The following is a 23,603-nucleotide window of genomic DNA, read 5'->3' as shown; positions in this document are numbered from 1 at the left end:
TCATAAAAGATTGATTGATTATAGATCAGGGTTTTCCGCAAACAAATGGACAAAAGGTTAAAGGTATAAATGGATATTTAAGTTGTAAAAGCTTTTGATTATAATAAACAAACTCTTGTGGTTTTATGTAATCGTTAAGCTCTTTCATTTAATTAAAAACAAGTTAGTTACTTTTAACCTTATATTCAAAGATAAGTTGTTGTTTTTTAAATTTCGCGCAAAACTACTCAATGGCTATCTGCGCTAGTCGTCTCTAATTTAGCAGTGTAAGACAAGAGGAAAGGCAGCTAGTCATCACCACCCACCACAACTCTTGGGCTACTCTTTTACCAACGAATAGTGGAATTGATCGTTACATTATAACGCCTCCACGGCTGAAAGGGCGAGCATGTTTGGTGCGAGTGGGATTCGGACCCGCGACCCTCGGATTACGAATCGAACGCCTTAACCCACCTGGCCATGCCAGGCCGAAAAGTAAGTATACTTTTAACTGTTAGTTGAACATAAGCATTTGATCAATGAAGAAGTAAAATAGTTTATAAATTCGATAAAACGATAATCGAAACTAAGCATGAGCTTTAGGTTAAGTTAGATACAAAAAATCAATAACAGAGTTTTATAAACCAGGAGATTAAAAATTAGATTCTCAAGCTATTCCTCAAGAAGAAGTTCAAGAAAAAAGAGTATTTAAAGCATTGGAAGATGTGAGTCATAGCATTACAATACGACAATTCAAACCTCACTTGGTATTAACACCTATCAAAAACAAAATACACGAAACGTTTTGGGTTGCTGGATTAGATTATTTGATCTAAAAAAAATAAATTACCATCGGAAGTAGTTAATAAAACTGATTTAATTGATAAACATTATTTAGAAAATAAAAGTAATAAATAAAGTGTAGAGGAGGACGTTTTGAAAGTCTTCCGCCTTTCGTCTTAAGGCCTGGCATGGCCAAGCGCGTAAGGCGTGCGACTCGTAATCCGAGGGTCGCAGGTTCGCGCCCGTGTCGCGCTAAACATGCTCGCCCTCCCAGCTGTGGGGGCGTATAATGTTACGGTCAATCCCACTATTCGTTGGTATAAAAGTAGCCCAAGAGTTGGCGGTGGGTGGTGATGACTAGCTGCCTTCCCTCTAGTCTTACACTGCTAAATTAGGGACGGCTAGCATAGATAGCCCTCGAATACCTTTGTGCAAAATTCCAAAAAACAAACAAACAAACCTTTCGTCTTCAGGTCAGTGTGTGTACGAATGAAACCTTGTCAGGGGTATAGTTTAGAGAGAGAAAAGTCTGAGGAATTTTCTCCCCTACAGGGGTGTTCACGAACGTTGTAGATCCTCTTCGTCCCCACTCGTGGAAGATTACTTATCTGTACGTGGAAGTTTCGTGTAATTTAATTTGGCTTGTTTAAGGCAATGAAGTGAAGTGGGGCAGTATGAAAATGTCGAGTGAGAACGATAAGCGAGACAAAGGCGGCAAAAGGGAAGTGGACAAGTCCGGAGCCCGCCGGCATAAAGAAACAAGCTGCAGACCAACTCCGCGATAATCAGTGGAACGTTGGGATCAATAAATCCAAGTGCTTAGAATTTGAATTGGGGGAAACAAGAGTGCCCCGAGAAAACCCACTTTCACAAGACAGGAGCCGAATATTCTACCTGTCTTGTGACCAGAGCTGAAAAAAACAACATATATAAACATATATACATCTTATTCATCCGTGTATGTGTAGGTGTTGTTGGTCTTTTATAGCGTCCTGGTGGATTGTGGAGAGTGTGTTATGATTGGTTGGATTATCACTGTTCCTGATTAGAGGAGGATTTCCTGTAGCTTCAACCAATGACAGCCACAGGTTACTTACCTCTAGTCTAGAATCTATGTTTAGTGAAGGTTTAATAGTGTTGATATAAAATGATTCTTTGATTTATCTTGTCTTCCTATCAGGCACACGATAGGCAAAACTTTCGGCGCCTGTCCTGTGAAAGTGGGTTTTCTCGGGGCATTCCCGTTTCCCCCCACAGCAAAAACTTAGGCATTGGATTTTTAGATCCCAGCCCAGGCAACTTTATTGCCAAACCCTGAATCGGATCGTTTGAATTGAATTCATGTTCATATTTGCTTGACTTCTTCCTTTCGGGAAGGGACCTGGCCATTCTCTCCGTTGCTGCCTTTGCCTCCGTCCAAGATAACATTTAGAGTGACATCCTTCACAAAAAAAAAAAAAGCCAAAAATTATTTAATAAATAAATAATAAAACTAAACCTAATAACAATTCACGAAAGGGGACGAAGAGGAACCACAACGTTCCTGAACACCCCAGTTGGAGAGAGAACTCTTCTGATTTCTCTCTCTCTAAACTAAACCCCTGCCACGTTAGTTTGCGTTTGCGTCTTGTCTTCCAGAATTTGTCAGTGTCATTGATTGTAATTTTCTCCCAGTTTATTCTGTGTCCAGTTGACGTAGCGTGCTCTGCAATGGCTGAATTTTGTGTTTTCATGAGCCTTATACTACATTTATGTTATTTCATTTTTGTCGCGAGTTTTCTTCCCGTTTCTCCAATGTAAGTATCGTTGCAGGAAAACGGAATTTCATAGATGATGTTTTTGAGATTATCTTTGGTAGGTTGCTGTTTGTTTTTTACCAGAATGGACTTTAAGGTATTGTAGGATTTCCATTGGACTTCTATGTCAAATTTTTTGGCTATGCGTTTTTCACTGAAATGTTGTAGGTAAGGTAAGTAAATGATGGTAGTGATGGTAACTCTCTGATCTTTTCTTTCTGTCATGGTCTTCTTCAAGGAGTTTTTGATGAAGGAGGAGGTGTAACCATTCTGGTTAAAACTCTACGATCTTTTGACGTTCTGCTTCAATAGATGTCTTATCGCAAGTGTTTTCTGCTCTCTTGTTTAGACACTGGATTATACCACGTTTTATCGAGGTTGGATGATAGGACTGGAAGTGTAGGTATCCGTCCGTGTGTATGAGGTTTCTGTATACAGTTGTGGTTATTTGTCTTGCATGTTTGCTGATGAATATGTCAAGAAACGATAAACTGTTTTGTTCCTCTGTTTCCATAGTGAAGTGGATTCTTTTGTCTATGTAATTGAAATTTTCTAAGAAGGCTGGTAAGTTTTCACGACTGTGGGGCCACCTAAGGAAGGTGTCATCGACATAAGGTCTGTAGAAACTTGGTTTTATCGGTGTGGATGAAAGGGCTCTTTTCTTCAGTCTTCCATGCAAAGTCTGCTATGATTAGAAAGAGTGGTGATCCTTTGGCTAGACCACCTATTTATTTGTAGAGTTTCTCGTTTTATTGGAAATAGGTCAATTGTAGACAAATGGTTGTTAGTTCCATTATGGAATCTATTTTCATATCTTTTCTGTGTGGTAGAGAGCTGTCATTCAGCAGTCATTGTCTAGTGGTGTGAAAAATTTCTGAGGTTGGAACATTGGTAAATAGATCTGTGACGTTAAAACTGATCATAATATCCTGGGATTTGATGTGTAGCTTTCTGAGTTGTCCTATGAAATCTGTCGAATTTTGAATGTGATGTTCAGTGTTCCCTTGTAGTGGAGATAAGATATATATAGGTACTAGGGAAGTAGCCAGTTGATAGCAAGGTGAGTATTGAGCATTGACGATAGGCCTTAGAGGTGTATTAGGTTTGTGTACCTTTGGTAGTCCGTAGAACTGAAGAGGAAATTTTTCCTTGGATCTTTCATCTTTGGCTAGTTTTTCTTTGATTAAGTCTTGTTTCTTCAGTTTGTTCAGCATTCTATTGATGATTCTTTCTCTCTTTTCTGTAGGATCATTGGTGATCTTATTATATTGGTGTTTGTCTAGTAATTGTTTGATCTGCATGTCATAATCGTTGACGTTTAGGATGACTATACTGTTTCCTTTGTCTGCTGGCACGTGACTTCCTCAGTGTACATGTACACTAAAGATTACTGGCTCACGTTTAACGCTACACTCGAATCCCATCCACCACAGTTAGTCAAACGTCAATAATAAAACGGAATTAGACAACTACGTCGAACAAGTTACTGAAGTCGTACATAAAGCCATTAAAAACATAATTCCACAAACAAGAAAAACAATCCCACAATCAATGAACTTTAACACCAGAAATTCACACTCTAATAATCAAACGCAGACAGCTAAGACGAACTCAGTACACTATTTAACACGCGACCCAACAATCAAAGCACAGATCAACAGAACAAACGCAAAAATTAAACAAGTTTAATCAGCAAAAAAATAAGTTGGCTTAATTTTTGTAAAAACTTAGAAAACACTAAGAATAACCCAAAATAATTTTGGAAAAATTTAAGACCATTTCCTCAGATAAAAACACAAATTACTTACTCTAACACATCACACACAACAACACAATCGCGAGGACGAACTCAGAGAAACCTGAATATTATGATTCCTCCTTTAGCGACCTAAACTCTCCTGACTTTGACACAAAACACCAACATGTTAACAACTACATACATATAAATCAATCTTCCTTCACATCACAATTCCCCGGTAACATTCTAAATAGCCATTCCATTTCAATTCATAGAAAAATCAACACAACTGAACTAAAAATTAACCTTAAATACTTGAAAAACACGTCCCCAGAACATGATACCTAATATTATTCTAAAAAAGGCTCCAATCTCCTAATACAACATCTCACAAACATCATGAATCTCTCACTAACAACAGGTTATTACACTGGCACTTGGAAAAAAAACTATCGTTACTACTATACCCAAGAAACAAACAAACAGGACTAATCCTGACAACTTCCTGATCAGCCTGTTAGGTTGTCTTGGTAAACTGATGGATAAAATAATATCAAATCGCTTCTACGAGATGAGAAGCATAATTCTCAATAAAAAGAAACTCTAACAAAAAATAAATGACAAAATGAGTACTCTTCATTATTCACAATAAAATACCCGTTAACATACATTTAATCTAACTTAAGTATAAAATAACCATTTAATGACAATACACATCATAAAGAGAACGTGTTAATAATTATTATATAGAAACGAAAATGCAGGAAGTGATATAAAAAGACATGCAATTTACTATTAATCACTGGGAGTAATAAAACGAAGAAATATATATGAGAAAACCTGTAAAAGTAAATCAAAAATAATGCAAACATTGAAAGAAAAAAATAAAATTTCTTTACATGAAATAAAAATACTTATTTTACATGTAAGACAAAACATAACGCAACTGTTTACCGATCCTTCCTGCAGTCTGAAATGGCGTAGAATCAGTCAGGATTGACTGCATGGGTTGTGGATCAATGAGATTTATTAAAAGAAATGAAATACCTTTATTGTGCCTCACAAAAGACCTGGAGCCATTGAATGGGAAGACCAACAAATAATCTGTGAAATGAACCACGTGACAAAAATTATATTAAAGGTGTTGATGATAAGAGCTAGAAGCAATATAAGAATGGAGATTTCAAAAGTTCAATGTGGTTTTATTTAAGATCGTGATACAAGAAATATCTTCATGATACGAATGCTTTCAGACAAAGGAGTGGCAATAAATATGAACAATTTTTGTGTTCTATTTATTATACTAAAGCTTTGGTAGAGTGAAGCATGTGAAGTTAATGTAAATGCTGGAAGAGCTGGATCTTGATGGTAAAGACTTGAGAATGTTAAGACACTTCTATGGGACCAAACTGTAGCAGAGAATATAGAGAATGAATTATGTGATTTCATTCAAATTAAGATAGGCATCAGGTAAGGTTGTGTATTTTCATCTAACTTGTTTAAGATGTAGAGTAAAAACATTTTGAGGAAGATTTAAGATTTTTGCAAGGTTGGTCATTGGCAAGTATAATTTGAAGAACAATAATTATGCTGATGATACAGTTTTTATAAATAGCTGCACACATTTTAAAGGTGAAAGTCTGTGGAAGGGTTTAAGTACTAACTGTAGGGAAACAGAATGTATGGTAATCACAAAGAAGCTCGTTCCTGTATGCATTGTCAAAATTGATAAGGAAAAGATAAGGCAGGTCACTATTTTTTTTTTTTTTGGAAGCTAGGTAACATCAGATGGCAAATGTAATCATGAAATAAAATTGAAGCTAGGGATGGCAAACGAGCATTTCTGAAAATGAAAAAGATACTGATAAATAGCAAAATTTCTATAGGGACAAAGTTAAGAATGGTGAATTGATAGGGTATGCCAAGTATAATGTATAATCAGAATACTGGACAATATTGTTAAGTATGGAAAAGATAATAAAACAATTCAATTGTGGTTCTTAAGATGCATCTTTAAAGTATTTTGGACCAATTACACCTCAAATGAAGATGTTACGATGGTTGCAGGAGGAAGCTGCTGACTAATAACAGAAAAAGACAGAGTTCCTTAAGAATATTAAGAGAAAAGAATAAATTAGAAATCTAGTCATAACTGGAAAGATTGAAGGAAGGAGAGACCATGGAAGACAGTGGTTATGTTAAGAGTCTATCTAAATGAATGCATGAATATATCGACATTGGAAATACTTCGTGCCTCAAGAAGAGATCTGCGGAAGATCATAGTCACCAACATTCTGCCATGGATATGGCAAATTGACTGAATGAAGAATGTCATTAGAATGCTGGCCTCATGTCAAATAAAATTTATGCTTTGCATCACATGAAAAGAAATGTGTTGGTGACTGTGTGCTATAAGATTATTCATGCATAGGTAATACAGCAATCAATATTGACAATGAAACAATAATATTGGCATTTGAATAACACTTTGAATATAGGTATTGATTATTTGCAATTTCTTAAAACTGTTACGATGTTTACCTTATCTGCATTTATACCTAAGATAGTTCTTAAAATATAGAAAACTATAATATCAAATCCTCTGGTTAATCATTTTCATCAATTTCTCTTTGAGTAGTGGGGTGTGTGTTTTTTCTTATAGCAAAGCCACATCGGGCTATTTGCTAAGTCCACCGAGGGAAATCAAACCCCTGCTTTTAGCGTTGTAAATCCGTACTTTTTGCTGTACCAGAAGAGGACTTGAGTAGTCACAAGGTGAGAGAAGGATTAAACAAGATGTTTGACGTTTATTGTGCAAATCAAATAGATTATTTACGCCAAACACCGGTAAAAAATGTAAAATTATTATAAAATGTAAAAATAAATCTATTTAAAACGAATAACTGTCCAAAAGTCAGATAAAAATGAATACAATTTAAAATGCCAATAGTTTATTAAAGGTTAAAACACAAGGAAGTTGAAAAGTATCATCACTGCCAATGACGCTGTGCAAAATCAGGGAAACACCTATAGAAAAGACGTGTCTAAAATGATGCCATCGCTCATGATTGTAACTACGGAACGACGATAAAACGTGGGAAATTGTGGCTTGATGTCACAATAGCCACACATGGTGTATCAGTCCTAAATAAAAGATAAAACTGTGCTTTGACCAATGCATAGCCGAGTTAAAACATTTTCCTCCTTACTGTCCTTAGAGAAATAAGATGGCCAAAAAACAACAGAAGGTTTGGCCTGGAAAAATAAATGTTATAATGTTGATCATTCCAAGTCGACTAACAAATGGCACGAAGCTGAACCTTCAATACAGGACATGTACGGGATAGGCATGGCTGTGACAGCACCAGAGTATCTGGCAAGCTCGTTCTCGTAAACACTGACGTGGTCAGGTATCTAGAAAAAAATGGATACTAGTAAAATATAGAGAAAATGGGCCACCCATTGTCGAATATTGACGAGAACAGAGTGATAATTAACGTTAAGTGATACCAGAGCCAGCAGATAGCTAAGACAGTTACTGTAAATAGTACAATCAGAAATGGCATACAACTCGGCAGTGAACACAGAAACTGTAGAAGCGATCCTTTGAGCAACCACAGAGTCACAACAAACCATGGGAGATCGCACAGTCACAGGACTTTGAATGGTTCAAAAGATCTTCAACAAAGAGAAAATGGTATTTCCAATAGGAAGCATCCATCATCCTCAAAGAATGGTTACAGTTGGGAATGGTAAAAACCATGCAGCAATGTGGAGATAGTAACTTCATCTAGTGACACACCCAACTTAGCCAGTTGCACCTGGATATGAAGGCCAAAGAAAAGAATGACAGGCCATCTATTCTGAAAAAGCACAGCCCATTGAAGAAGGAAGACACAGCCTCAGTTGGGATGCTGTGTTAAGAATCGAAGTTCAATGGAATAATGCAAAGAAAGTTGCAAATGGCAGAGGTGAAGAGATCTGTGAAACTCAGTGTACAAACTCTGGATTAAAGAAGTGTGAAAAGTCCAAGTGCAGAGCCGAAGCCCCAGAGGGTGAATGGAGTTTAGCATCTTCAAGGCCAAAGTCCTGGCAGAACCACAGATCAGAGGCCTATAGTCCAATATGGATAAATTGAAGATACAATATTTTCTGAGCAAAAAACATAAACCCACTTCCAAAGAGGTGGAAGAGATGACACAGAGGATGGGCAGTACCTTCACACACTTGACACATAACTGCTTGATGTGAGATACGAAATCTAGCCTATGGTCTAAGATAAGCCCAAGAAATTTGCCTCAAGGATCACGGAAAGAACATCACTGAGATAAAGTTTGGAATCAGTGTGTATATCTTGCTGGTGGCAGAAGTATATGCAAACGGTTTTAGAGGAAGAAAAGGTATAACCCATTTGCTGTAGTCCACTTCAACAAGACAGTCTAAAGCTGCCACTCCATAATTTTCGTGTTAGATTCTGAAGTCATCAACATAGGGCATATTTACAACAGTAGGAGGAACTTGTGTAATGATAACATTAATCTTGATTGTGAAAATTGTGACACATAATACACAGCCATAAAGGACTCCAAATTCCAGTGGAAGAAACAGGAAAGTGTCAAACCCACACAGACTTAGAATCACCTGTTCAGTAAAGAGTTCTGGATAGAAATGGGTAAACGGTCGTGCAACCTATAGGAATGGAGGCTCCACGAAATGCTGTTTCCCCATGCAATGCCTTACACCTTCTCAAGGTCAATGAACACGGAAATACGATGTTCTCTCTTGAGAAAGCCTTCTATAATTGACGTTTCAAGTTGAATCAGGTGGTCTACAATGGAACACTGTCGACAGAATCCAAACTAGGTGAGTGAGAGAAGGATGTTTGATTCGAGAAACCAAACAAGATGAACATAAACCATCCTCTCTAAGACCTTACAGAAACAGCTATTCAAAGCAATGGAACGTTAGAATAAATCTTGAGATCCTTTCCAGGCTTAGAGAAAGAAAGAACAAGAGCCTAGCACCAAGCACCAGAAAAAGCATTATCCTACCAAATCCACTTATAAACAACCAGAAGAATGTCAAGAAAGGCAGGAGAGAGATGGCACAGCATTTCATAGTGAACATTATCAACTTCAACTAATGTATTTTCAGACCAATGAAGCCCAAGAGTTCTACCAGGGTTGCCCTCCAGTGGCACAGCAGTATGTTTATGAACTCACACTTCAAAATTGGGTTTCGATAACTGTGGTGGGTAAAGCACAGACAATCCATTACGTAGCTTTGTTTTCAATTCTAAACAAACAAACAACCCACCAATGTTAAGGGGCATTTATAGTCACAGAGGTAATTGACCTGAAAGGAAAGAGGCAATTGCTCCATCTAATACTTGAAAGGTGGTGAAAGAAACAGAAGTGCTGGATACATGATAAAAGCTCTCCCTGGAGGTATCAGTAATGTTCTGTGGATAAGCAACTTCCTGGCCATTGGAGAACAAGATGGAAAGCAGATGAGAGGCATACCTTCCACTGAACTTTCGAATCTTGTCCAGATGATTTTAGAACTGGTGGTAGAAAATATGCTAATTATGGCCTTTAGCTTTGATATCTTACCTGCTGAGCATGGACATGAACCTACTAATAAAGGATGCAGTAGAAAGAGATACTGCCTAAAAACTTTTGATGGTATCCCTCTTTCTACTGCATTCTTAATGGCAGACAGATAATGGCACGATCAAGTTCCAAAATAGTAGTGAAAGAGGACCAGTTGGTCTGGTCCAACTTCTACCAAGACACAAGAGTTAAGTAACGTTCTGTAGATTGGCATTGACCATGATCACTGTCCCTCATAACAATAGGAAAATGATCACTACCCTGTAGATGACTATCAACCCTCCAAGAAAAGCCAGAGAAAAATAAAGGACAGGAAATAGACATCAATGGCAGTAAAAGACTGAATAGACACATGAAAATAAATATAAGATCCTATATTGAAAAAAAATTTGCGATCCGAGAACATATACTCTAAAGAATGTCACTACCATCAATATAAGCACCATTTCAGAGGGGATTGTGTCCATTTAAGTCCCCAAGAATTAAAGAGGGAGATGGAAACTGTTCAACGAGAACATCAAGGTATAAATGATCATAATGATCTCTAGGAGACAAGTAGAGAGAAAAACTGGTGATGATACAGCCCAAGGAAATGTGTTGGTTGTGATCTCCAAGCATGTATTGAACTGCAAAAACAGGGTGGGTACATGCTAGTCTACTAGCAGTGCACCCCTCCATGCACTTGTCCATCACACAATCTCTCATTCTGGTATTAAAATAAACTGCTGAAAAGTGACTGTATTGGTAGGTTTCAGAAATGTTTCCTGTAAGGAAAGACACAGGATATTAGGAATCAATTAAGAAATGTTATATTAGAATGAAAACCTCAAAAGTTTCACTGTATCATATTAGGAATCAATCAAGAAATGTTATATTAGAATGAAAACCTCAAAAGTTTCACTGTATATATTAGGAATCAATCAAGAAATGTTATATTAGAATGAAAACCTCAAAAGTTTCACTGTATCATTTTTACTGAGGTGGAGGAAAACTATTGGGTTTACAACTATGTCCTTTTCTTAATTAGGAGGAGGCCTGTCAATCACCATAGATTCACCCTGGACCGAGTGGGCAGGTCTCTGTTGGTAAATGTAGATTCCAGTGACTGAGAGCATAAATGAATAATCATTCTACACCTTTATAATGAAGAGGGTGAACCCAAACAGATGCCAAAAGTTAGGGTAAAAGGAAGTGGACCCACACAGTCACTGGAAGAAATGTTGGAGACCGAGACAGGAGAAGGCATTGTCTTGTCAATTCGTTTACCCAAAGAGGACAAAAGACTTTACGTGATCAGAGAACTGTGATGGAAGCATGGCAAGATTTGTCTGCATTCCCACTGTAGCAGTGGCATGCACTGCAGCAGCATATGTTCGAGATAAAGTTGGAGACAATAACTTCAGAGCCTCAGGATAAGAAATGTTAATGGTTTTTGAATACTAAACCCCTTTCTTCTCCACCAACTTAGGGCAAGAACGAAAGTAAGAGGGGTGAAAACAACAATTAATGCAGTGAGGTACCAGTTTGCACTCATTGGAGTCATTGTTCATGTTACCACAATGAGCACCTTTCAAAGAACCAAGACATGATACCTTTGAATATCTAAACTGCTGGCACTGAAAACATCAGAGAGGGTTAAGAATGCATGGCCATAACTTACAGTTCATATAACCTGCCTTAACAGAGAGAGAAAAATGTTATTATGTAAACATCAAAATTAATACACTGGTTGGCAGCATAATCCTGTCCTTGAGTGGACATATGGCATGCAGCAGAAACCCCTAGGATCGAGAAACTGGCAAGGATCTCCAACTAGGAGATGTTCTTCAGATCCTTCTCCACAATCACTTCTCAGGAGGAATTCAGAGTATCATGGGAGACAACTACAATTTGCATGTCCCTAATGGCCTTAGAATTCAGGAGGAATTTGGTGTGTTTTGCTGTAAATGTTTCCACCAAGATGTCCCACAGATGTAGCTCCTAGACAGACTTCAGAGAGCCAGCAAGTCCCTCTAATCTCATCGGAATGAAAAAAGGAGACATTTGCCCCAAGGATTTGTCAGATAAAGAATGAAGGATTAAAAATTGAGTTATTGGGATCTGATGGTGGTTGTGACTGTGTAACAGAGTCATCCATGCATGATTGTTTACCTATAAGTTATTGTTTTAATATTTTATTTTATTCAAGGATTGGGTTATCCATAATAAATAATGGAAGATTCAGTGCCAACTGACCCCATCCACCATAGACTCCTATGAGAGAATGCATTACATTGCCAAACAAAGACACTGCAGCAATACCAGGGTTTTGTGAACACTATACTCAAATACCAGCATCAGACAATGTCCACAACACCCATTGACAATACCCAACTCTGATATTGATAGCCCAACAGAATCAGCTGACTGATACTAAGGGGGCCAATCATCTACAGAAATTCAAGGCTGATGTTATGTGTTGGGGTTGGATTGTACCTCTCAACAACCAAGATCCTCTCCTTCACATGTTACTATACACAGCAAACATGTAGGTGGATATTCAGATCCAAGAGGAGATAAAGTGAAATTGCAGTACCTTCCCTGGGAGGTCCCCTCACCATGTACAAGAATCACCTCAAGGAGGGGTTTGAACAGAAAGTGTATTGTAAATCTCTTAGATCTGACAGAGTTGTGAGAAAAATACAGGACACAATGTGAAACACTGCAAAAGCAATATTCATTCAACAATTAAATTGAATCAAAATTTTCAAATACCTATAAAGAAAAACTTATTAATACAAGTAATTTTAATAAAGATAATATAAAATACATGGTATGCCTATAAATGAAATCAGTTCAATTTTAAAGATAAAAGTCTGAGATTATAGCACACAATATTTGTAAATATACTAAGTGTCATAACAATAAGTTCATCTGGTGATATGATATACTTTAATAACTCATAAGCTTTGACAAAAGTATATTTACCTATAAACTTCTGTTAAAGAAAAATAAATATATATTACTATTGTTTTTTTAAATAAAACATCAGAGCCATAGCAAGAACATTTATTCTGCATCCCAAAATCTTATATAAAAATTAATTTTACATTACATCCCTCTTGTGATTAGTAATGAAATCAGAAATAAAAGAATAAAATATTCACTCTACACACAAAATGGAAGTAAATTAGAATTTATTTCCCATCACCAAGGATACTACTGCAAACAAGATACAATGAATACTAAGCAAAACATCACATCCATTGTAAACGCAGCTGATTACATCATAAGTATCAAATATTTTAAAATAAGTAACTACATTTGATATTAGGGCAAATAACATTTCTCTCAAAAGGAATTCTGAACTAAAATGCAGACTACAACAACTGATTCTTTTTTTTAGCATATACTTAAATATGCTTTAGAATTTAAACTTTCTTAAAGCATTCATGCCTCTCACCAAATCTTGTTATTGATATTTTACAAAGTGGATACTTCTTAATGCTTTAATTAACAGAAAGGTTTTTTGGTCATCATGATTAAATATATGTTATAACCTTATGAATTTCTGATATAATGGTCATAATAACAAGAAATTTTATTTTAGTGGTGTTAAAAACATATTGAGTAATTAGGTGTTTATCGATTCTCAACTATTTTAAAATACTATTACCATAAACAAGTTCTTGGTGATAAAATCATATAATATACAAATCAGAACAAAGTTAATAAATCAATAAAACAAAATGACAGTACAACAGTAATATATGTACGTGTAATATTTCATCACACTTGTTTGTTGAATTTCACACAAAGATACTTGAGGGTTATCTTTGCTAGTTATCTCTAATTTTGAAGTATTAGATTAGCACCACACCACTTCCAACTCTTGGACTGCCCTTGTCAGACCAAATAATATTTTTTTTGCATGACTCTTATAAGATATTCTTGACCATAGAATATAGTAATAGAAAATAAACCTTGGAACTACAACTCCATAGTCAAGCACATTAACTACTGGGCCATGCTTGGTTTCATCACAGTAAGAAACTAATAATTCTATTCACATTGTCCTTTACTGGTCTAATGTGGGTTTACAAACAGTAAATAAAGAGCACTTCAACTACTCATTTTGCTCAATACTAACACTAATCAGGCTGGATGAGATGTAACATCCAAGTTCATATCAGTCATTTACAAGAGAAATCTTAGGATGTACAACTACTTATCTGGTAAAGTGATGACATTCAGTCATGTTATGTAGGTGTGGTATTACACCACAAGAAAGCTTATAATTCTTTTATTCACATTGTTTCTAACTGGCCCAATAGGCTTATCAGGAAGATGACTAAATAATATTACTACAAAATGTTATAAGTCTGCCAGCTAAGATTCTCCATCCACAATGACAGTGATACAGAACATACAAATGTGTATAATATTAACTTCCAATTAGAGTAAACTACCAACTTAGATCAAAACTAAATATTAATTAAGTACTGAATATAGTTAATGTAATATACTTTTATTCTCACTTATACAGAATGATATGAATTTTTTCATCAGTTGTGTACCTTTACTATTTTCCAATTATTTTGTCTAATCACATATTTTCTAATCTTCAAATGATTATGATTAATTTACTGTATAGTTCTTTTGTAAGAGTAACAAAAAATTCGAAGAAATACTTTCCACTTCAGTGCAGAATATTTTAACAGTACAGTTCGTGCCTATTTGAAATGAAAATTATTTTTTTTTAAATTCCATGCCTGTGATTAATCCCAGAAAAAGATTACTCACAGTAGTGTTAGCAGGTTGCATGTAACTGACTGTTATTATAATGAACAAGCTAGTCTATAAATGGGGAAGTAAAGTAGTTTACTTGCCATATTATGCATTTTAATGAACTGTTACACCAAGTATTACATAGTAGTCAGAAAAAAATGTATCTCTGACTGCAACCTTCATCACAACGAATCAGATACTGTAAACATCAGTTTTGTTTATTAACCTTATACATATTTTTCTCTCCAGGTAATTTAACAATTCATCAAATACTTATATTAAAAAGTTTAATACAAACAAGTTATTAATTTTAAAACTATGATATCACAATTTAAATTATTATAATGCTGTTAAATACAAATTTGTATTTGCAATTGACATACAAATATTTTTAGGCTGATTCTATCACCTGCTAATCTTTCTCTTTCATCAAGAGACAACTTTATAAATATGAAACTAGTCAAGGAGGTAATGACTTCTTAACTTCTTCTGGAACTCTTTCTCTATACCATTCATGAACAGCAGCATCATAAGTGGCTAGAACTCCACCAGAGTTTAAGTGCTGTATGTCTTTATGATATTCCAAACTATTTCCATGCATATCGGTCAGTTTCCCACCTAGTATATGCAGTAAAGCTTCAGGAGCACAAGTATCCCATTTCTTGCATCCTTTGCTGGCAAAAACATAAGCATGAGCCCTTCCTTCAATAAGTAGAAGAACCTAAGAAGACAGAATTATCTAAATCCTTTTATTACAGAAACTTGTATATGCTAACTAATGTGTTGAAACAACAAAGATTGTTTATTATATGGTTTTACTGTACACCAAAAAAACAAAAAGAGTAATTAAACCAATGTAGAATGAAGTAAATTTCTCCCTTTAAAACATATTTCACTTCGGTTTACCTATATAACAAACAATATAAATTCCAAATCTTATTAGTTTATATGCAGGGAAAATATTTAAAAATTGTGGTAAAGGGTAAGACTTAGTTGTACAAAAAACTATCTAAAGCATGACTAATTAAAGAAATATTCAAATTCTTATCTGTGTTGATTGATTTGTAGATTTTCTAAAGATGAAACTTGAAAAAAAACACTTCAAAAATATTTCTTTGATTAATGGATTAATGCATCACACTTTAATGTTCAGACAGTTAATACTAATATTAATTAAATTTCTCTAAATATTTTTTATTTATATATATTTTTTTTACAAAGACATTAAAATAATTAAAACATCAAAAATTGTTTATCATGTCATTTTATTTTACTAAAGAATAATTATTCTCCAATCTGATGTACAAAAATTTATTCTTTGATGGATTGTTTAGGCAGAAAATTCATAATGAAACTTTGTAGATGACAACTGCCTGTTGTGGAGACACAAGTGTAGAAAATGATGTTTCGAAAGTCTTTTGCCTTTCGTCTTCAAGTCAGTGTATGCGCAGGCATTGTCCTTAACCTAGGTGTAAACTTTGCCATCCAACCTCACACAGTTCCAACTGTTGACATAGTTGCAACGTTAGAATCTGCAGCACAAAGCCTCCTGTACCCTATGGCAGAACAATTCCGACCTTAAACTTACACCATCCTCAGGAAGGCCAAGAAACCAAAAATCACACTGAACCATCTAAAACGAGACAACAACATCAAAATTCTACCAGCAGACAAAGGAAACAGTATAGTCATCCTTGATGTCAACGATTATGACACAAAGATCAACAGTTACTAGACAAACACCAATATAAAAAGATCACCAATGATCCTACAGAAAAGAGAGAAAGTCTCATCAATAGAATGCTGAACAAACTAAAGAAACAAGATTTAACCAACGAAAAACTAGCCAAAGACTTAAGAAACAAGGAAAATTTCCCTCAGTTTTACTGGCTACCTAAGGTACACAAACCTTAGGGTAGGTGGCATCGACCATGGCTAGTCTCTCTCAAAAGTATAGGAAAATGATCACTGCCTCGTGGATTATTGTCAACACTCCATGAAAAATGGGAAAATAATGAAGGGGAACAAACCGAGAGATCAATAGCAGTAAAGGACTAACTAGGTGTGTGAAAATAAGTGGAAAAACCAGTATTGAAAAGAGAAAGATTGTGATCAGAGAGCATACGCTCTACAGAGCGACCCCTCCTATCAATAACAGCACTTCCCCAGAGGGGATGATGTTCATTAAAGTCCCCCAGGATTAAAAATGGAGACAGCAACTGTTCAATGAGAGCATCAAGGTCTGATTGATCATATGTCTCTCCAGGAAACAGGTAGAGAGAACAAACAGTGATGGTATGACCCAAGGAAACATGGATGGCTACGGCCTCCTAGGGTATGTTGCGTGACAAAGACAAGGTGGGCACATGCTGATCAACCAATAGTGCCACCCCTCCATATACTCGTCCATCACACAGCTTGTCATTTCTGTACAGAGAAAACTGCCGAATGGTGACTGTATCTGCAGGTTTTAGAAATGTTTCTTGTAAGGAAAGACATACAGGATGGTAGGAAGCAATCAGTGTTTTGATATCATCCAGATCAGAACGTAAACCTTGACAGTTCCATTGTATCAAGGTGGCCATTTTTAATGATGGGTAGGCGAAGTGGCTGGAGAACCTTTCTGTTTACGACCACGTCTTTTTTCATCACTGTCCTTAATCAGAGGAGGTCTATCAACCTCCATAGATCCTGCCCTGGGTCAATGGGGCAGGTCTTTGTTGTTGGAAGAGGATTCCTGTGACTGAGGACTAGAATGAATGATTGTTTTGCATTGTGGGTTGGAGAAAAAGATGTATCAGAAGAAATGCCTGTATTTGAAACCGAAGGATGTGAATCTTGATATTTGTTAGACTGTATGGGAGGAACAGAGATGGGTGTAGAAGTCGTTTCATTAACCTTTTTAACCATGGAGGTCAAAAGGCTTTTCATTTGTTTTGAAAATGATTCTCTCGGATGTACAGATGATCTGTCTGCACTCCCACTGTAGTTTTGGAATGAAGTGCAGCAGCATATGTCCGAGATGGAGTGGCAGACAGCAATTTCCGAGCCTCAGAATAACTGATGTTATGGGTCGTTTACAAATGCTGCACCTCTTTTTCCTCCAGCTATTTTGGGCAAGAATGAAAGTAGGAAGGGTGGGAACCATTGCAGTTGACACAATGTGGGTCCGTGTGACACGCAGAGGCATCACGGTCCTTGCCACCACAACGAGCACATGTCAGGGAACCGCGACAGGACATCTTTGAGTGGCCAAACCTCTAACATTGAAAACATCGAAGAGGGTTTGGAATGTACAGCCATACCCTGCAAATTAGATAACCTGCCTTGATGGTGGCAGGTGCACGTGGTGATGTAATGTCAAAATGAGGATATCTGTCGGCAATGTAACTCCATCTTTGCAAGTGGAGATGCGCCTCACTGCAGAAACTCCTTGAGTGGTGAGACCAGTGAGAATCTCTGACTTGAGGACATTCCTCAAGTCCCTCTCAACAATAACTCCTTGTGATGAATTCAAGGTAGCATGACGGATAACCTCAATAGGTACATTCCCAATTGCCTTTGAATTCAAGAGGAGTTCACTGTGTTGGGATGTGGATGTTTCAACCAATACGTCTCCAGATCGAAGCTTCTTTACTGACTTTGGTGAGCCAGCAAGTCCCTCTAGTCCCTTCTGAATAAAAAAGGGGGACATTTGCCCTAAAGGTTTTTCTGAAAGAGAATGTAATATAAGAAAATGGGGTACAGGTGTTACAGATGTTGAAGATTGCTGCTCAGAGTCTTCAAGACGTGGTCGTTTACCTATTGACTGTTTTTTCACTATTTTATTTAAAATTTTTTATTGGAGGATCCATAGGAAAAAAGGAAAATTTTGGTACCCACTGACCCCACCCACCATGAAGCCATAAGAGGGGATGCACTACAATGTCATGCAAGGACATTGCAGCAATGCCAGGGTTTTGTGAGCACTATACCCAAACACCAGCATCAGACACAATGTCCCCAACTCCTATTGAGAACTTCCAACACTGGTACTTGGTTGACTCTAGCCCAAATGGACCAGCCGATTGACCCAAGGGGGGCCATCCAAAGGCTGCCCGTCTACAGGAATTCAAGGCCAAAGTCGTGTGTTAGGGTTGGACCCCTCAACCACCAGGATCCTCTCCTCCCTTTCATGGGTCACCACGCATGGCAAACACGTGGGTGGATGTTTAGATCCCTGAGGAGGTAAACTGAAAGAACAGGACCTTCCCTGGGAGGTCCCCTCACCACGTACCAGAATCCACACCGAGGGGTTTGGGAGACAAGAAAAATCAAAGAATCATTTTATATTAACACTATTAAACCTTCACTAAACAGAGACTCTGGATTAGAGGTAAGTAACCTGTGGCTGCCATTGGTTGAATCTACATGATATCTCTTCTCCAATCAGAAACAGTGATTATCCAACCAATCAGAACACTATAAAAGACCCAACAATACCTGCACGCACACACAGTGATTTGAAGATGAAAGGTGGAAAACTTTCGAAACATCGTCCTCTACACTTGTGTCTCCACAACAGGCAGTTGCCATCCAATCTGCAAAGTTTCATTACAAAAAAATTACTTCTTTCAAACACAAGTGGTTACTAGTTTTGTTTACCAGTAGTGCCAGGGTGATAGCCCAACTAATTAAACTACCCAATTAGCAGAAGGATGAACCTGGACTATTACCTTTAATCACTTAAACTAGCTGCATTACTCTTTCATGAAACGAAATAAATCTTTGATTTTAGATAATGCATGAAAATTATGTAAACAAATATTCAATCTAAACTTAACATAGTACCTTCTAATGCTCAGATAGATAATATTAGTAAGACTATTTTTAAATGTTACATTATTTTAGAAGCTTGCTATATCTATTAGACAATTTTTAAGTTGTTTTTTGAAATCAAATTAAACACTTTCTTGCCTTGTGTCCAGCTCCTCCAACACGCAGTACTTCATCAGGCTTCATAGCATCAATGGTTAAGTTAACATTCTTGTTTGAATGGGAACGTGTTGTGGTTATTATGCGTTTCCCTTCACATGGGGCCTTTTTTTCTATTCCAAAAACTCCTAACCCATTCATTCCCCACAATGTACGGCCTTGTTTGTAGACATCTTTTTCAATCTAATGAATGAAAATATTTATCATTATGATCAGATTATATTCTTAGAGGAATGACTATGAAGATCTTACTAAAGTAAAGATGCTTTGTTCAAATAAAGTAGTCTTTTAAAAAGCTGATGAACATCAGATGATTGTGCTAAGGATAGAAAGTTCATTACTAGAGGGTAATTTAAATTTTAATTGACTAACACTCTTACCATTAAAAGATTTGATCAAAAAATACTTACTTATCTAGAACAAAATCAGTAATTAAGTTATACACATAACAATTATGTAGATTAAAAAAATACATGATAATTAGATAACATTAATTCATCAGTTGTGCATCTCCCTGCTGTTATCAATATTTTTTGGTTGTAATCCCAGTAACAACTAATGAGGCTTACCTCTCTTAGGAGATCTGGGTTAGACTTGAATCCATTCACAAATTTCAAATACAAAAGAGATAACAAATAATAAAAATAAAATACATACACCTATATAAAGTATTGGCAATAAGCGTGGAAATGCACATGCTCTACACGCCAGGAGTCATAGAAAATAACTAATAACAATGCAGTTAAATGATCAATTTATCATCAGTATATTATTACAAAAAATACAAAAGAAAAGCAAATGCGTGCAAAAGTAATCACAGTGATATTGCTCTTGAGAAAACAAATGCTGCTGACATGTGCATGAACTGTAACCAAACATGCCATTAGAGTGAAGCAAAAACCCCAAGCAAAATGAATTCTAAACATCTAAAAAGTGGTATATATTCATTTCACAAGAAGCAAAGAAAAATGTTAGTTTAAATATCAAGATGGATGTTTTAAGGCCCTCTAAAAAAAGCAAGAACCATTTGAAAAAATGCTGAAATAAAAAATAAAGAAAAGTGCTGAAAGGGTTACACACAAAACACTGAATACTCCCCACCCTCACCCAGCAAGCAACAGTAAAATAACTCCTGTAACATGACTTCAGCTACAATTTAGGTTTATTGGTAAGTTATATAACAAGTTAAATACATTGTATCATCACCTCACTCAAGTAATTAATTTTTTCTTTAAATTGTATATTTAAATCTAATGTTAGGCAAAACAGTGCCATCAATAGGCTACTTCAAGTACTTGTATTTAGCACTGATTTTTTATTCCAAGTGGCTAAGTGTAAAGTGCAAGTGTTAAGCACTTGCAGTTTGTAAGGTGCAAGAAGTGGAAGGAATGGATTTCATTTAGAAACTTCTGACTGGCATGCACATTTAAGGAAGCTAATAGTGAAGTTGTACAATGTATATGTAGTGTTTGTAGAGGAGAAACTCGGGAATATCCTGCACAGGGTAGAAGCAATAAATAAAAAATGGGGTAAGCTATGGTAAATGGTAGCAGAATTTAAAGGCAAACTTAAGCTTTTGCAAGAAAAGGATACAGTTTCTAATAATGACTTCCAGAAATTTAGAAATATTATTAACATGGCTGGTAGTACTGGATTTAACTATAATGAGCAGGTTATATCAAGAAACATTATGTTATAGACATCAGCCTTTAGTCTGTACAGATGAGGACTAGTGTAGGGAAAGGTAAAATGAGACAGCTAGAAATGGGAATGTGACAGGTTTCTTATTATGTGATTTGTTAGTAAGAGACATGAAGTAAATAGGAAGGGAAAAAATTGATAATTCTATCAAGGGGAAAGAGTGGAGAATATAACTGACAGCAAGTAAAATAGTAAAGACCCAGCAATGAATACAGCTTTGTAGTACATATAGGTTCTAATAATGTAGGGAAGGGTAGGTCAGACAAGCTAACTGAAAGTATAAGGCAATGATACAAACAAGACATTAAAAGGAAAGGACTATAACAACTTAATTCTGTCAGGATGCTGCCAAGATTTAATTGTGGGTATTAAATTACAAGTAGATCACTATGGGCAAATATTAGTCTTAAGTTAATATGTACGTCAAACAAGTTAGATTTGTGAGATTAGTTCACTAGAAAAATAGAAGGGATAATTTATGTTTAAATAGAGTAGGGACCAGCTTGTTTGTAAAGGCTATTAAGTTAACTGTAAGAGCAGCTTTACATTAGGACCAGTCACTGGTGAGGACCAGAGTAATGAGGAAAGACTAAGATTTAGAGAAAAACATTGTGTAAGAACAAAATACAAAAGTAGTTTTAATGGTAGGTTAAACTCGTATTACAGTAGTGCTAAAAGTATAAGAAATAAAATGGATGATTTTACAACACTGGTTTAGAACAGAGGATTTTGAGGTGATAGAAATAACTTAAACCTGATTAAAGACACATTTTAGCAACAAATTTCTTTGAAATACAGAGTTATGGGTTGATTAACAGGAATATAAAATGAAAATGAGGGAGAAATGGCTGTATAAGTAAAATTGAGTTACAGACTTTTCAAATTGAAGATATCAAAACTAACAGCAATTAGATTGAATATGTTTGGGTTTCTGTTAGCAGTTTAAGGAAAGATGGATTTTAGTTGTAATTTGTTACAGACCACCACACAAAATGATGAAATTAATACAAAACTTTAAAGTGCTATATAATATTTAGCTGTTTGTTTTTAATTTCGTGCAAGGCAACATAAGAGTTATCTGCACTAGGTGTCCTAATTTAGTAGTGTAAAACTTGAGGGAAGGCAGCTATTCATCACCATCCACTGCCAACTCTTGGGCTATTCTTTTACCAATGAATAGAGGGATAGGCCATAACATTGTAATTACATTGATGTAATGGAAATTCAAACCTGCAACCCTCAGATTATAAATTGAGCTCCTTAACCACCTAAATATGCTTGGCTTTATTCAGCCTATAATAAAGTTATAACTAATGGAGATATTAATTTTAGACATATAGTTTGGGGCATGTTAGAGTCAAATCATGAGGTAGATAACATTTAGAGACTGTTCGGAATGACTTTCTTCACTATTTAATTCAAGAAATTACTAAGAACAATGTTATTTTAAATATATTATTAACTTCTAATATATATATGGTTGACTGGATAGAGATTGGGGAACATCTGGATGCACGTAATCACTGCTGAATTAAATTTGATGTTTTACTGCATATGGAGATAAGATAATAATAATATTTCGGTTCCAAATTTCAAAAAAAGTTTTGCTGTGAATTGAAAAACTGCATTAATGGGAGATACACATAAAAGGTGAAAAGATCTTAAAAACAAATTATTAATTATTCAACAGAAGCACATTCTTTATTTAAAAAAAGAGTGGCTGTAAGTAAGTAAAAAAAAGACTTGGTGACCAAAAGGATGAAAAAAAAAGCTTTAAAAATTTAAGAATTTTAAATTGACTGCAATGATGAGAGATTTGGAAGGTTATAGGTCAAGAGAGTTAGTCAAAAGAAATAGAGAAGTAAAAAACTCTGAAAAAATTAATAAAGGATTTCTTTAAACATATCAAGTGTAAGCAACATGGAGGTAGGATCTTTTAGAAATGATAATTATTGGTTGGCTGGGCTATTAAATTCTATTTTGTTTTCTTTCAATTTCTAGTGAGCACTTGCTGAACAGAAGTAAGATTTGAATTTTATAAAAAATGGGAAGTTTGAAGAGAGATAAAGCACCTAGACATTATAATAATCACAAAAAGGCTTTGAAACAGATTACAGATTAGAACTACTTGTTACTATTTCTTCTGAGTTATGGAAGGGTGGGCAGGTACCAAGAGGTTGGAAGTTGGTTCATGTTACTTTACTTTGCAAAAAAGGGGATAAAAACTGTCCACATAATTGTAGGCATATTAGT

The 23,603-nt window shown here is 35.8% G+C and overlaps 1 protein-coding gene across 5 annotated transcripts in view; it reads right to left on the bottom strand.

Annotated features, from left to right (window-relative positions):
* Window positions 1–13,067: 13,067 nt before the first annotated feature.
* The window catches only part of LOC143222913 (3'(2'),5'-bisphosphate nucleotidase 1), a 38,311-nt gene continuing 27,775 nt past the window's right edge, over window positions 13,068–23,603 (bottom strand). For all 5 annotated transcript variants that reach the window (XM_076450087.1, XM_076450083.1, XM_076450086.1 and 2 more), the window contains 2 exons: window positions 19,632–19,832; window positions 13,068–15,396 (listed from right to left, as the gene is read on the bottom strand). In XM_076450087.1, the coding sequence (XP_076306202.1) occupies window positions 15,136–15,396; window positions 19,632–19,832 (462 nt within the window). In that variant the 3' untranslated portion in view covers window positions 13,068–15,135. The remainder of the gene's footprint in view (window positions 15,397–19,631; window positions 19,833–23,603) is intronic.

Source organism: Tachypleus tridentatus, chromosome 8, assembly GCF_004210375.1.
Source record: "Tachypleus tridentatus isolate NWPU-2018 chromosome 8, ASM421037v1, whole genome shotgun sequence".
NCBI lineage: Eukaryota > Metazoa > Arthropoda > Merostomata > Xiphosura > Limulidae > Tachypleus > Tachypleus tridentatus.
Note: the sequence above shows the minus strand (reverse complement) of the source record. Positions and strands in the feature narration are given on the sequence as shown.